This window comes from Echinops telfairi, unplaced genomic scaffold (genome assembly GCF_000313985.2).
Source record: "Echinops telfairi isolate 266 unplaced genomic scaffold, ASM31398v2 ScPeMD7_2573;HRSCAF=3158, whole genome shotgun sequence".
In the NCBI taxonomy this organism is placed as follows: domain Eukaryota; kingdom Metazoa; phylum Chordata; class Mammalia; order Afrosoricida; family Tenrecidae; genus Echinops; species Echinops telfairi.
Window position 1 is genome coordinate 841,552 of NW_022106471.1, and position 14,285 is coordinate 855,836.

The window sequence follows — 14,285 nt, forward strand, 5'->3', positions numbered from 1 at the left end:
AGATCCAGTTACTCAAAGGCAACTTGGAAAGGGCTGGTGGTGAGATTCAGGCGATGAGAACGGATTTGGAGAGGGCCACGGCCCAGGGCCAAATGGCCAACAGCAGCTTAAAGCAGATGAGCACTCAGGTCCAGGCATTAAAAGCTGAATTGAAAGTTGCCAATGCTTTGAATTCTCAGATTCCAGTGTTAAATGAGAACTTGAAAAATGCCAATAAAGAGATACAGGTCTTAAAACGAGGCCTGCAGGACGGCGCAGCCTTGAAGACCCAGGTCCGCACCTTGGGGGGCAGCCTGCAGAAGGCCAGTGCCGACATCCAGAGGCTCCAAGGTGACTTACGGAGCACCAGGACTCTCACTGCCCAAATCCAGGAGAAGCAGAACGAACTGGAGACGCTGCGCTCGGGCTTTGCTTCCCAGGAGCAGCTGCAAAGGACGCAGAGTAAGTAGAGGGCGGGGTGGCTGGGCCGGGGAGCATGGCCTGCTCAGGGCTCCTCTGGCCCTTCAGTCTGTTTGCCGCTCTCAGCATGGGACCTCTCCGGGAAGGAGTATGGGTAGTGGAGGGAGTCCCAAACTCAATGACATATAAGGCCGCTCTGGGGGTGCTGTGGGAGAGCTGTTGGAATGCTGTGAGGTCACCGGTTCACATTCTACCAGGTGTTGTGCAGAAGAAAGAGGAGGTTGTCTGTCCCTGTAAAGGTTTCCCATCTCCGAAACCCTATAGGACCGGGTAGAAGTGGCCCGGTGGGTTCCGGTGAGTTGGCATCGACTCAGTGGCCGTGGGAATGGGTGGGTGAGTGCCGTTTGAAAAGGCAGGCAGGCCTGGAAGGCCGTGGGGCACTGAGGCTGTAGGATCGGTCGGGGTTTTATCTTGCGGGAAGTGAGGAGCCACTGCAGGGTTTTAAGGAGGATGCGAGGTTTTAAGGGGATGAGGGATGATGGAGTGGGGGCGGCGAGAAGGGATAACGAGAGGAGAGCAGCGTGATTGGGACATGCCGAGTCTGGGCGGCTCTAGAGATACCTGAGTGGCAGGTTGCCTGGCGCTCAGGAGGGAGGTCTTGGCCCCATGAAGGCTGGGATCTGGAGTCTGGTGTAGGTTGTAGCATCAGGAGCACAGGAGTTTTCAGGAGACAAAATGTGCTCTGAGAAGAGGCTTGAACAGTGTGTGTTGGATGACTCAGCAGGCAAAATAAACATAGGCTCAATTGTGCTTACTTACTAATCTGTCGTGAACAATTTCATCCCCCCCACCCTCCCCGCCCCACCCACACACACATCAAGTCTAGCTGGCATCTGTTTGTCTTCCCAGACCACGGCACCTTCCTACAGAATCAAACCTTCTCTTCAAATTCACAAGCCCTGGCAGGGACTTCTTAAGCCAGTGGTTCTCAACCTTCCTCATGCCGTGACCCTTTCACACAGTTCCTCGTGTGGGGGTGACCCCCAACCATAACATTATTTTTGTTGCTACTTCATCACTGTCATTTTGCTACGTCGCGACCCACAGGTTGAGAACCACTGTCTTAAGTAAAGTTAAAGTGGGCTGACTTGTGCTTACTTCCTCTCCTGCGGTGAACAGTTTCTTTGCTGTGGTCAGCAACAACAACAACAACAACACACACACACACACACACAAGCACATGAACTTTTCCGCTACGGGGGAGGAAGTAAGCACAAGCAAGCCCATGCTTACTTTGCTTATTAGGGAATCCCTGCCAGGGACTACTCAGGGTAGAAGCAGGACGTTCAGGAGGCCAGAAGGAAAGAGGTGTGTGGGAAGGAGACTGAAGAAAAGTCCTTAGAGACGGGAGATGAGCAGTTGGGGAAGCCAAGGGAAGAGAATTTTAAGAAGGGCAGGGATAGTTCTGGCATAGACCATAGGGGTCAAGGGAGCCAAGAACTGGAAGAGACCACTGAGCCATTTGGAATGAAGTTTTAAGGGTGGTGGTGGTGTGGGGACAAGAACGCAGTCATTTGAGGGTAAATGAGAGATCAGGAACTGAGCCTTTGGGGGGGTCCTGCCTGAGAAGGGACGGCGGGAGGTGAGGATGAAGTGAGGGGCTGAGTATGGTTGTGGGAGGGGTGGACAAGCAACATGCACCGTTTTCCATTACAGAGTCAACATATTAACAAAAGGTATGGTAGCAAATATTGACATCGAACGCTGAGAAAGCAGCGCCTGTATTGTCCTCTATATTGTCCCCTTGTCCCTATGAACCCACTGCTAACGTTCCGGTGAATTTCTTTGAGCGCATTTCCTAGAGAACAGTCAGTCGCCTTGATGTGAGGTCCACTGAGAGACCGCAGCCAGGAGGGGGAGGCCTGGGGAGATGACGTGCACAACGGAGTGATGGGCCTCAGTTGGGACCATCCTTGAGCCTCTGAGGCTAGAGGAGACGGGGGTTGTAAGTAGATGTTCACCCCAGGTTGTTGCGGCAGCGGGAAGGCAAAATGGAGAGCGTTGACCTTTCATGTGTCAGTGGTGGCTCAGGGGTAGGATTCCCGTCATGTGGGAGGCCTGGGCTTGGTCCCTGACTGGCGTCTCTCAGGGCAGCCACTACCTGTCTCTTCCTGGAAGCTTGTATGATGCTGAACAGATGTCAGCAGAGCTTCCCGACTCAGACAGGCTAGGAAGACAACCCTGGCAAAGCTACCTCTGAAAAACCAGCCAACGAAACCCCTGTGGGTCACAATGGTGCTGTCCACGGCCCAGCACAGGCGAGGTTTGTTCTGATGGGCATGAGGTCTTCATGAGTCGGGGATGAACGTGATGGGAGCCGACAGTAACCACATTCCTGGAGAGTGGGTGGGTGGGGTCCTTGCTAAGGGGAAAGGTGGGCATAGGGAGCCGGGGACCATTTGGAACAGCTGCTGAAGAGAAGGGCGGGGGAGGAGGAGCTTGACAGGCAGCGCCAATGGCTCCTTCTGCTTCCTGTTCACGGTTAGCACTAGTCATGACGCTGTGGTCCTGGCAGGCTTCCCTGATCAACACCTCTCTCCGTGCCCCCTGTTGCCCTTGTAACTCAAGGCTCTGTCTACTAGTTCTCCGCCTTGGCGGCCCATTAGAACCACTTGATTCCAATATAGAACAGCGAGCTCCATGACAGAGGGGGACTGCCCCGTAGGGTTTCGTGGGCTGTAAACTTGGCGGGAGCAGTCTCGAGGTCTTTTCTCCCACAGAGCCACTACTGGTGGGTTTACACAGCCAGCCTTGCAGTCAGCAGCCAAGCACTGCACCACGGCTTCGCCGGGCTCTCTCAAGACTCACCAGTGGGAGAAGGAAACCAGGGCGGCGTCTGTTCTGTGTCACAACCAGATCTCCTGCGTGTCAGATAGTGGGAGGCTGCGTGGGAGACGGGCCAGGAGCTCTGGTGGCCGAATGGCCTTAAAGAGCTTGACCAGAAGGTTGGTTCGCAGCCACACCCTGCTCGGTGGGAAGGAGATGTGATAGAGTCTGCTTCTGTAGAGATGCCCAGCCTCAGAAAACCCCATAGGGCAGTTCCATCTCTCCTATAGGGTTTCTGTGAGTCAAAATGGGCGCAGTGGGTTTGGGTTTGGGTTGGGAGATCGCCAGTGGTACTTCTCTGAGATGCTGCTGGGTGGCCCCGCGTTGAGTGTGTGCTGTGGTGTGGTGGGCCGCCACATTCAAGGGCGTGCAGCTGCTTGGTTCATACACACTGGAGCCCAACTCACTGCGGTCGACTTGATTTCAACGTACAGCGATCCTCTGGAGGGGTCCTGAGACTATAAATCTTTACAGGAATTGTCAGCCTCACCTTTCTCTCTCAGAGTCATAGGTGAGTTTGAACCACTGACCTGCTGGTTAGCAGCCCCATACCTAACCCAGAAGCCCTGGTCCAAAAGCTAACATACAAAAGAGTCGGTGGCTACACAGCAGGCATGCTGCCCTTGTTTCCACAGGCTGGGGCTGCATCTTTTCAAACAGGTTGGAAACTCTCTTTAAAATACGGATGCCTGGGAATCAACTGCGGAAATCGGATTTTTTCTTAAGGGGGGTGAGGGGCTTGGGATGTAGCCTGTTGCTGTGGTTAAGTGCAGTTGACCCAGTGCTGATTCATGACAACAGAATGAAACAGCGCCCCGCCCATCACAGTGCTGTCCTCACAATGGTGGTCCTGTGTGAGCCCACTGTGCTGAGCCGTCTGGTCACTGCCCCTCTACACCAAACATGGTCTCTCCTGACAACGTGCCCAAAGTAGGGGAGACAGCCTCTCCCTGTGGCCGCCTCTCAGAGGCATTCTAGCTGGACCTCTTTCAAGAAGGCCCCTTTGTCCTTTCAGCAGTCCGTGGCATTTTGAATGACGGGGCTGGCGAAGGACAGTCACACGCACCACTCTTCTTCAGACTTCCTTGTTCGAGGTCCAACTTTCCCATGGATGGGAGGCGATTGACAAGACCCGGGCTTGGGTCAGGTGCACATTAGTCCTCAGAGTAACATCCTTGCTTTCCAACACTTGAAACAGCTCTCGTGCAGCAGGTTCACGGAGTCCATTGCGTCATTGGGTCTCTTGACTGCTGCTTCCAGGAGCATTGCTGGTGGAGCTGATGCAGCCTGCAGGAGTTTTAAAACGCTCCCAGGTGAATCGAACAGGCACTCAGGGTAGAGAACTATTAGCTCATTGTTTTTCTTCAAGGATCAGACAGTAAATGTGGTAGGCACACGGGCCAGACCGTTTCTCCCTGCGGTGGGAGAGTGAGGCAGCTGTGGACAACAGTAAGCGAAGTCTGTCGATGGCAATGAAGCGCCATTTATGAAAGAGTCTGCCCAAGGGCCATGGTTTGCCCAGCCCCTGGTGGCGCAGTGCTGACTCGTTGGCTGCTAACCATGAGGTCAGCAATTGGAAACCACCAGTGACTCTGTGGGGCTTTCTACTTACTCCCGGCGACTGTTACGGGCTCAGGGATTGGCAGGGGTCAGTCTACCCTGTCCTCCAGGGGCCCTGAGTCCGTCCTCACTCCATGGCACTGAGGTTCTCATCGTTTAGGGAGCATCAGAATGATCTGGAAGGCTTGTTAAAACTCAGCCTGTGAACCTTTTCATGACCTGTGGGACACATGATGGCAGGGGGTGGGGTGGAGGGGGAAGGGGCCTTCCAAAAATTGTTGAAAAATTCTGATTTCAAAAAGTTCCATTTTCCCCCCAGGAACTTTTTGAAAGCCTTCTTATACCACCCACCTGCATTTTCTGCCTCGGAGACGTTGGGAAGCTGTTATCCCACGGTCAGTGTGTGCTGCCATCTGACTGGGGCCTACAGAACAGTGATTCTGAAGGAACCGGGGCCTCCTCCCACCAACTCCAGTGGCTCTTGGGACCACAGGGCTCTAGTGCTCGTATCAAAATCCATGTTACTTCAAAATACTGTCCATTATTGAAAACACAGGTCTCTCTCTCTCTCACCCTTGAGTGACACACACACACACACACACACCCACCCACCACCCCCAGAGCAGGAAATAATTTGCTCTCAAAAGGGTTAAGAAACCCTTTAGGACTGAGCAGGTCTGGGGTGAACCCAGGACTCTGCGCTTCTCCCAAGTGTCCAGGCGATGCTCCTGCTGCTGGGCCTAGTCCCGTTGAGACATTGCAATTGCGTTTTGACTGGTATTTCTGGCTCAATTAGGATTGCCTTCTTCCTGTTTGGTTTCCCGTGTGAATTGGAACATATTACTGTTCTTCAGGGCTTCCCGTGCTCACACAGAAAAACCCAGACTCCTTGACATGGGATGTAGTGTTGGCGATCGGCTCCCATCTCCTAGCAGATGGCCATTCCTTCATACTTGGAACGACCAGGCGGTGACATGCTGTTTCATGCCCTTGGGTCTCTGTGCCTGCTATTTCCACTGCCTTGAATATCTTTCTGGGGTTGGCCACTGGGAAAGCTTCCTCTGTCTTTTGAGACTCAGCTCAAGCAACATCTCATTTAGAATGTCCCTCCTGGGTGCTGCCACCAGTCAGATGAAGTAGGTCGTACTCTCTTCAAGCCTCTACTCTAACAAGCACATGGTTTTAAAGCAATGCATCTTCAACACCTTGTGATATCTGCCTTCTTTCCTGGACTGCACGTTCCTTGAGGGTGCAAAACTAGCACGTGACAGCCCGACTTTCTCATGTACGAGGGAATGGCCAATGGTCCGTGTGGGTTTCTGAGACCGACTCTTAACAGGAGTGGAGAGTCTCATCTTTCCCCCGAACCATGGGATAGATGATCTTAAAGGGCGAGGTGGTGGGGAAGAATTACGACTTATGCTGTCAGGATGAGCTATCTGGAAAATGTGAGCTGGGGCAGATCAGATGACGACGCCAGTGTCCCAGGTATGGTCGTAGGTGGAGGACAGCCAAAGAGGCTGGAGATAGGAAGGTCAGGAAGTGAGCAAGGCCATGGGGTGGGGAAAAAAAATCTCCCAGGAATTGGCGGCAATTGAGGTGGAGAGGACTGTAGGGTGAAAGCAATGCGCTGGAAACGAGGATGGCGTGGCCAGAAAGTGGGAGACTCCCGAGTGGGGTTGGAGTGTTCCAGGAAGGGCTGGGCCCAGGCCTCAGCACTCCTGCTCCTGGGGGAGAGGGGAGTGGGAGGGGGTGCAGCTGCAGCGGGCCTTGCTCTGGAGACCTGGGTCTCAAGGGTTGCGCGAGAGTGAACTGCACTGGCCAGTCCCGGGAGAGGCGGCGAAGGTCAACTTCTGGTGCTCACCTTGGGCCTGGTTCCCTCTCGTTCCAGATGAACTGCTCAAGCTGATCCTGAACGGCTGGAAGGTCTACAACAGACATTTGTATTACTTTTCCGATGATAAGAAGTCTTGGCATGGGGCTGAGCAGTTCTGCGTGTCCCAGGGAGCCCACCTGGCATCGGTGACATCTGCAGGGGAGCAGGTCAGAGCCGATGAGGGCTTGGACGCTGCTGATGCATTTGGCGTATCATGGGCTTTCCCCTCTCAGAGAGGCCTGGGCAGAGACTTTAAAGTATTGGGGCGCATCGGGCTGCCCCCTGCTTTTCCTCGCAGCATTCTTCCAGTCACGATCTTGATTTTTTTTTAACTCAATTTATTGGGGCTCATACAATTCATCACAATACATAGATCAATTGTGTAGAGCACAGCTATACATTTGTTGCCCTCATCATTCCCAAAATTCGCTTGCCTCTTGGCTTCCCGGAATCAGCTCGTTTTCCTTTTATTCCCCCTCCCCCTCCCTTCTTCTGCCCCCCTCCCCCATGCACCCTTGATAATTTATAAATTATTATTATGTCTTATATTACACTGCCCGGCGTCTCCCTTCACCTACCCCTCTGTTGCCCATCCCCCAGAGAGGAGGAGGTTATATGTAGCTCTCTGTGATCAATTCCCCCTTCCTACACCCCCCTTCCCTCCTGGTATCGCCACTGTCACCCCTGGTCCTGAGTGGTTCATCTGTCCTAGATTCCCTGGGTTTCCAATTCCCATCTGTACCACTGTGCATCATCTGGTCTAGCCAGATCTGCAAGGCAGAATTGGGTTCCTGGTAGTTGGGGGGAGAAGCGATCTTGATTTTAATGTCAGGTCATCCCATAGCCACGGGGAACCCTTGAGCAGGAGAATGAGGGTTCTTGGGAAGGTCATCTGCACCCCCTATAGGTTTGAGGACCAGCGAAGGAAGGCAAAGGAGTCCCAGGTGGCTCATCTGCTGAGGATCCTGCTCAGCATTTGCTGCCACTGTAAAGGGATCCACTGAACTAACTATACAGCCCAGCCCCGGTGGCTCTCCCGAGACTGAGTATGCTCCTCACAAAACCCATCCTATTAAACGGTGTCTCCTAGTCAAGCCACACTTCTGATCAAGGACTAGGACTATCCAGGGATAGGTAGCATGGAGGAAAGGGGACTTCGCCCAAGGCACCTGGCTGCAGAGCAAGTTGGATCACCCAGCCCTTAGGATCATGTGTCTTTGGGGCAGACAGAGAAGTGAGCTTCATGCCCCCGAGGCCCCTGCAGGGCACGGCCAGGGAAGGACCCACTCACACCCCTCCTTCACACCACGCGGAGAACAGCTCCTCAGACACTGTGATCAGACAGCAACTCTCTGTCTTCTCTCTACAGAAATTTCTGACCATGTCTACGAGTGCCTCTTACCACTGGATTGGCCTCACGGACAGGGGCCGTGAGGGTTCCTGGCGCTGGGTGGATGGGACACCATTCAATGCTGCCCAGAGTACAGGGTGAGCCCACTGCTGCCTGGCACTGCCTCCTGGGTGTCCCTGTTGTGTGTGTGTGCATGCATGTGTGCAGGCAGGCATGTGTGTGTCTACTTAGGCCCAGTGTGAGGCTCAGCCAGGCCCATTCCTAGAGGACCCTCAGCAAAGGACAGGCCCTGCAGCTGGGGCTCCCCGGAAGCCTGTGAGTGGGTCTCCCTGTCCTGCCTCCCCCTCTCCCCGATACACATCCCCCCACCCCCCCCAACTCCCCACCCACCCCCCTTTTACCTGCTCAGGCCTATTTGCAAAGAGCCCCAGTTGAAAGGGTCCGAGTGTGGATTCTGGGTGGGGATAAAGGGGAGGGCCCAGGCTGAGAGGGCACCTCCCCTCCCGCTCCCTGGTCCTCAGCAGAACCACTCTGAGGGCATTCTGCGTCCTAGTTCTTTGCCCACAAGGGGTTGGGAAGCGATGTCACTTTAGTTCCAGATGTCCCACCAGGGGGAATGGCCACTTCCTTTCCTTTCGCTGAACGAAGCCCTTTGGTGTTCAGGTTTTGGGATCCGAATCAGCCGGACAACTGGCAGCATAAGAATGGGCAGACCGAGGATTGTGTCCATGTGGAGCAGAAGTGGAATGACATGGACTGTGGTGCAACCTACCAATGGGTCTGCAAGAAGCCCGTGGCTCAGGGGCTGGCCTAAGCACAGACTGGAGACGAGGGGTCTTCTTCCAAGATGCCTTGGCACCCCCCGGACTCAACTGGTTCTCTGGGGCCTTCCACTTCTCTTTGTGTTTCCTGCCTGGCAGCCCCTTGGCCTCCCTTTCGCCCAGGCCAGTCACACAGCAGGTCCTCAATAAACACTTGTTGAATGAACGGAAGCGCCGTGCTGTGACAGTCACTGATCTCTTTTGCCTGAACTCCTCCTCCTCCTGTGTCCCCTCTGCCCTGAAGCGAGCATGGGTTGATTTAAGGGCTTCAAAGGGAGTGGCTTTCACTGTAAAGCAACTGAAGTTTGACACACTATAAAGAGGAGGGACTACTATGTGCCAAGGCCACTGCTGTCCCAGTGGTTACTTGGACTTCCTTTGTGTGCCGATGGGGCTGGAATTAGAGATGCTTAGCCCTTCAACACACTCCAGTCAGTAAGCCAGCTGCCATGGGGTGGCTTCTGACCCAGGGCAAGCTCAAGTATGCTCAAGGCTGGGGCCTGATGGACAGGTTGGATACCATCCCTACACCTTCATACATCAAGTTGACATAAACTGATCTAACTACCACATTTGCTGCTACCCCTGATACCCATTTGTAGCACCCAAAGGCTTTTAACTCACTCAAGTATGCTCAAGTATCCCTGGGATTGACGCCAATTTTCTAGGAGTCGATTGTTATGTTCTTCTAAGGGACCTCAGGGCGGACCTAAACCTTCAACTATTCGGTGCGTTGGGCCAGGTTTTAACATCCATTCACTTCATACGCACCATTTCAGTAAGGAACATCCAGCAACAAAGTCTAAGGGGCAAAACCTTGACTTCCTATGCCCTTTCCAGAGAACAACCGAGTGAACCGCGTGCCTGCATCTGGACTCTGGCTAGCCAAAGAAGCCAAACTGCCACAAGGCAGAGGTCAGACAAGCCTCGCCCTCCACCTTCACGATTTGTTTCTCTAGGACTCCACTCCCCAGGTACCATATGTGTTAGGTTGGGCTGATTAGGCAAACAAATCCAGTGACATTCATATATGTGTAAGAAAAAGCTTTATGTCAAGAAGTAATTATATATCAAGAAAACATCCCAGCTCAGTCCAACTCAAGCCCATGAGTCCAATCCTAGTCCATAAGTAGCACTTCAGACTGACAGAGCCCCATGCAATGATGCAGGAAGTTCGAGCGGACTCAAGGCCGGTGGAAGCAAGGCCAGGCTCCTGCAGCTCTCAGGATCAGTGGTAGAGAGAGGGGGAGGTTCCCAGGGCCCTCCCCAGGAGAAAGCCACGCCCACAAGGAGGCATCATCAGGCTGGGGCCTGATTGACAGGTTGGATACCATCCCTACACTTTCATACATCAAGTTGACATAAACTGATCTAACTACCACATTTGCTGCTACCCCTGGTACCCATTTGTAGCACCCAGAGGCTTTTAACTCACTCCAAACCGCCCCCCAGATTTTGACTCATCACACTTCCTAGTTGTCCCAGGTGGGCTGGTCCAATACATCTTTTTACTCGTACGCCTCAGAGGCAGGCTTCGGATTCCATTCATCCTCCTAGGAACTCAGTTTCCTGCCAACTCGCCTTAGAATGAGAATTTCTTGAGTAGTTTTTTGCTTGGTCATGGTGCATCCCCTTTATGGGTCTTAGTTGTCTAACGCTACTCTAACAGAAATAGCACCAGGGGATGGGCTTACTTTAATGATGCTTTCCGAGTGTCCGAAGCTAGAAGTCCAAATTCCAGGTGCTGGTTTTAGGGGACGCTTTTCTCTCTCTGTCAGGTATGGAGGAAGGTCGGTCCTTGTCTCCGACTGTGGGCCTGATGTCCCTTGGAGATCGCCACATGTCTTGGCACCAATCTTCCCCTGGACCGAGGTTATTCACACAGGGACCCCAGGTTCAACATTGTCGCTTCATTCTGGGCTCTTCCTTCTTGGTCATTAGCTCTTTCCTCCGGTTCCTTTGTTTAATCTCCTTTCTACATCAACCAGGATCAACTCAAGAGACAACTTGGTGCTGTAGATTGCATCCTGCCTCATGAACATAACAGTTTACAACACACGGTCTAGTAGTTAACAGAGCCCAAAGTGGAGGACAATTACTTCATACTGAGAATTGCCACCTAGCCAAATTGACAACTTTTTTTTTTCTTGGTGGTGGTGAGGAAGCTGGTGACCGGACACAAGTCTGTAACACCACGTATGCCTAGAGAACCTTGTGCAGATTTCTAGAACTCTCTCTCAGCAGAGCTCCCTTCTTCATATTCTTCTCCCAGATCAAATGCTCTCTGGTTCCCAAACTCCATGTGTTTCTGCTCGGCTTATCAGGATCATCAGATCCTGTTCAGGACCCTCCCTCCCTCTGCTCTGTGATCTGGGAGGTGCCTCCAGGAAGAATTCCAGGGGTCAGAGTGCCTCCCTGTCTCAGGAATTCAAGGGCTAAAGTTTGGCTTCGTCAGTTGTTCAACATCTGAAGACAATTGTTTTGTACTTTTGATCCATGTTCTAGGACCAGGTTCTCTTTCATGATCTGAAATGGAAACTTGTTCTATCATCTAAGACAGCTTTGGCTGAACTGGATGTTAACTCCCTCCTGTTTATGTTTATCAGCCTTTTCCTTTACGGCTTCTTACACTTTCATCCACCTTGGAAACCCCACCTGGGTGGTGTAAACAGCTGGCACACTCGGCTGCTAACCAGAAGGCTGGAGGCTCAACTTCATTCAGAAGGACCTTGGACAGATCTACTTCTGGGGATCTACTTCTGAAACAAATGAGCCATTGCAAACACACTCCCTCCTGACACACGCAAGTCAGAATCAGCGTGAGGGAAATCAGTACTGGTGTGTTTCTTCCAGTACTTTTATAATTTTATTCTTTACATATGTGTAAAGAAGTGGTTACTTTTTGAGACTATTAAGAGATCAGTGAGTCTTTGGGTGGTGCAAGTGGTTACGTGCTCAACTACTAGCTGAAAGGTTAGCAGTTCAAATCCCTCCTGAGATGATGCCAAATACAAGGCTGGTGACCTGCTTCTGAAAAGGCCCACTATGGCAGCACTTCCCAACCTTCCTAAGGCCGTGACCCTTTCATACCGTTCCTCATGTGGTGGTGACCCGCCAACATAAAATTATCTTCGTTGCTACTTCAGCACTGTCATTTTGCGACTGTTATGCATTGGGCGACCCCTGGGAAAGGGTCGTTTGACCTCCAAAGGGGTCGCGACCCACAGGTTGAGAACCGCTGATCTATGGAGCCGTTCTACTCTCCACTCCTGGGTCTCCACGAGTCCGAATCAATTCACTGCAACTAACAGTAACATGTGGTGGACATCGACTGTTTCCCAATTATCATTCGATCACAACCCATTCTTCTTATTTTCAGTTTTATTTGCACCCAATCCACACATCATACAATTCAATAGTTCAATCACATCCAGAAGAGCTGTATAACCATTCCCCAATCATTTTAGAACATTTTCTTTTTTCTCTTCATGGTTGCATTGCCTTTAAAACAAGTTGTGTAATCACAATCAGTTCTAGTGCTCTCTCTCCCACCCTGCCTTCATTGTTTACTCCTGAAATCCCTCCACCCTCCCTCTCTCCCACCCACTCTCCCTCCCTCCTCCCTCCCCTACAAACCCTTGCATCAGTTATTATTTTTTAAATCATTTTATTGGGGGCTCGTACAAGTCTTATCACATCCATCCATCCATCCATCCATCCATCCATTGTGCCAAGCACATTTGTACATTTGTTGCCATCATCATTCTCAAAACATTTGCTTTCTACTTGAGCCCTTGGTATCTGCTCCTCATATTTTCCCTTCCTTCCCCGTCCCCCCTCCCTAAAGAACCCTTGATAATTTATAAATTATTATTATTTTGTCATGTCTTACACTGTTCAACTTCTCCTTTCACCTACTTTTCTGTTGTCTGTCCTCCAGAGGGGAGGGGTATTTGGAGATCCTTGTGATCAGTTCCCCCTTTCTACCCCACCTTCCCTCCACCCTCCTGGTATCGCCACTCTCACCACTGGTCTTGAGGGGTTCATCTGTCCTGGATTCCCTGTGTTTCCAGTTCCTATCTGTATCAGTGTACATCCTCTGGTCTAGCCGGGTTTGTAAGGTAGAATTGGGATCATGATAGTTGGGGGGAGGAAGCATTAAAGAACTAGAGTAAAATTGTATGTTTCATTGTGGCTACACTGCACCCTGACTGACTCACTTCCTCCTCGCGACCCTTCTGTAAGGGGATGTCCAGTTGCCGATAGATGGGCTTTGGGTCCCCACTCTGCGCTTCCTGTCATTCACAATGATATGATTTTTTGTTCTTTGATGCCTGATACCTAATCCCATCGACTTGCATCAGTTATTATCACTGTGCATCCACTCCTTCTGTGCTCCAGAAATTGGAAAACCCAACAGAACAATCACAAGCAAATTATATATATATATAAAGGATAAAATAATACGAAGATAAAAATCCAAATAAACCCATTCTTTTTCACGACTCTAAAGTCAGGTTCATTAACATCACGTTTATGAGCTGGTATGTGGACTCTTGATTGCATTCCAATGAGCTCTCTTTTCCTTTATTGGAACTGCTTTGTTTTAATGATTGTAGGTTTATAGATTTCGTAATTCAGTAAGATGATATCTCTTTGGACTTTGAAAAACACACATGTGAACCAAGAACCTCTTAGCTCTGAAGTACAGAGCCTGGTGATCAGTGAAAGCCCTTGAAAGTTGTAGCGTGGCCAGCAGGGTTTTTCTTTGGGGCACTCCCACATTTCATGATCTCTGTATGTCAGTGCTTCCCAAAGCGGGCGGCACTGCCTCTGCTGGGCGCTGGCATGAGCCAGAGGGCATGAAAAAGCAGCTATCGACACTTTATCCTGGTTTAGGGACTGTAGTAGAAATGTTTTTAATTGCTAGGGGGACATTGAGGGTGTTTTTTTTCCTTAAAAGGGGGCGATAGGCCAAATACATTGGGGAACCTTTGAATGACCTTTTCTCTTTAGCCAGTCAGCTTCCTCACAAAGGAGCTCTCGAATTTCTATCTTCAATGCCTGGGCAAGAAAAAACTCAGTTGCAAGCATTCTGGGCGCCCACGTTGGGGAAAGAAGACCAGCATCTCACTGTGGGGTGCAGGGAAGTTCCCTGGGTCCCCCTGCCTTCCGTCTGGCGTACAAACCTCTGGCTACAAACCTGCCATCTGCCGTGGCTGCTTCCAGGAAGAAGAGGAGGGGGTAAGCTCGACATGATTGGAGTTGAAAGCTTGTAGCTAGTGCTCCCCTTTCCTGCTCCCCACCCCTGCCTTTGGAGGTGACAGCTGCTCCTGAGTTGTGAGCTAGCTGGCGTTCTGCAGCATGGGTGGCCCAGCTTTTAATTTGTGCA

At 51.5% G+C, this 14,285-nt stretch overlaps 1 protein-coding gene across 1 annotated transcript in view; it reads left to right on the top strand.

Moving 5' to 3' along the window:
* Positions 1-9,059, top strand: part of LOC101659139 (C-type lectin domain family 4 member F) — a 14,583-nt gene extending 5,524 nt beyond the window's left edge. Inside the window, exons 5-8 of the mRNA XM_045294185.1 lie at positions 180-441; positions 6,737-6,888; positions 8,091-8,209; positions 8,736-9,059. Coding sequence (XP_045150120.1) covers positions 180-441; positions 6,737-6,888; positions 8,091-8,209; positions 8,736-8,886 — 684 coding nt within the window. The 3' untranslated portion in view covers positions 8,887-9,059. The remainder of the gene's footprint in view (positions 1-179; positions 442-6,736; positions 6,889-8,090; positions 8,210-8,735) is intronic.
* Positions 9,060-14,285: the final 5,226 nt, after the last annotated feature.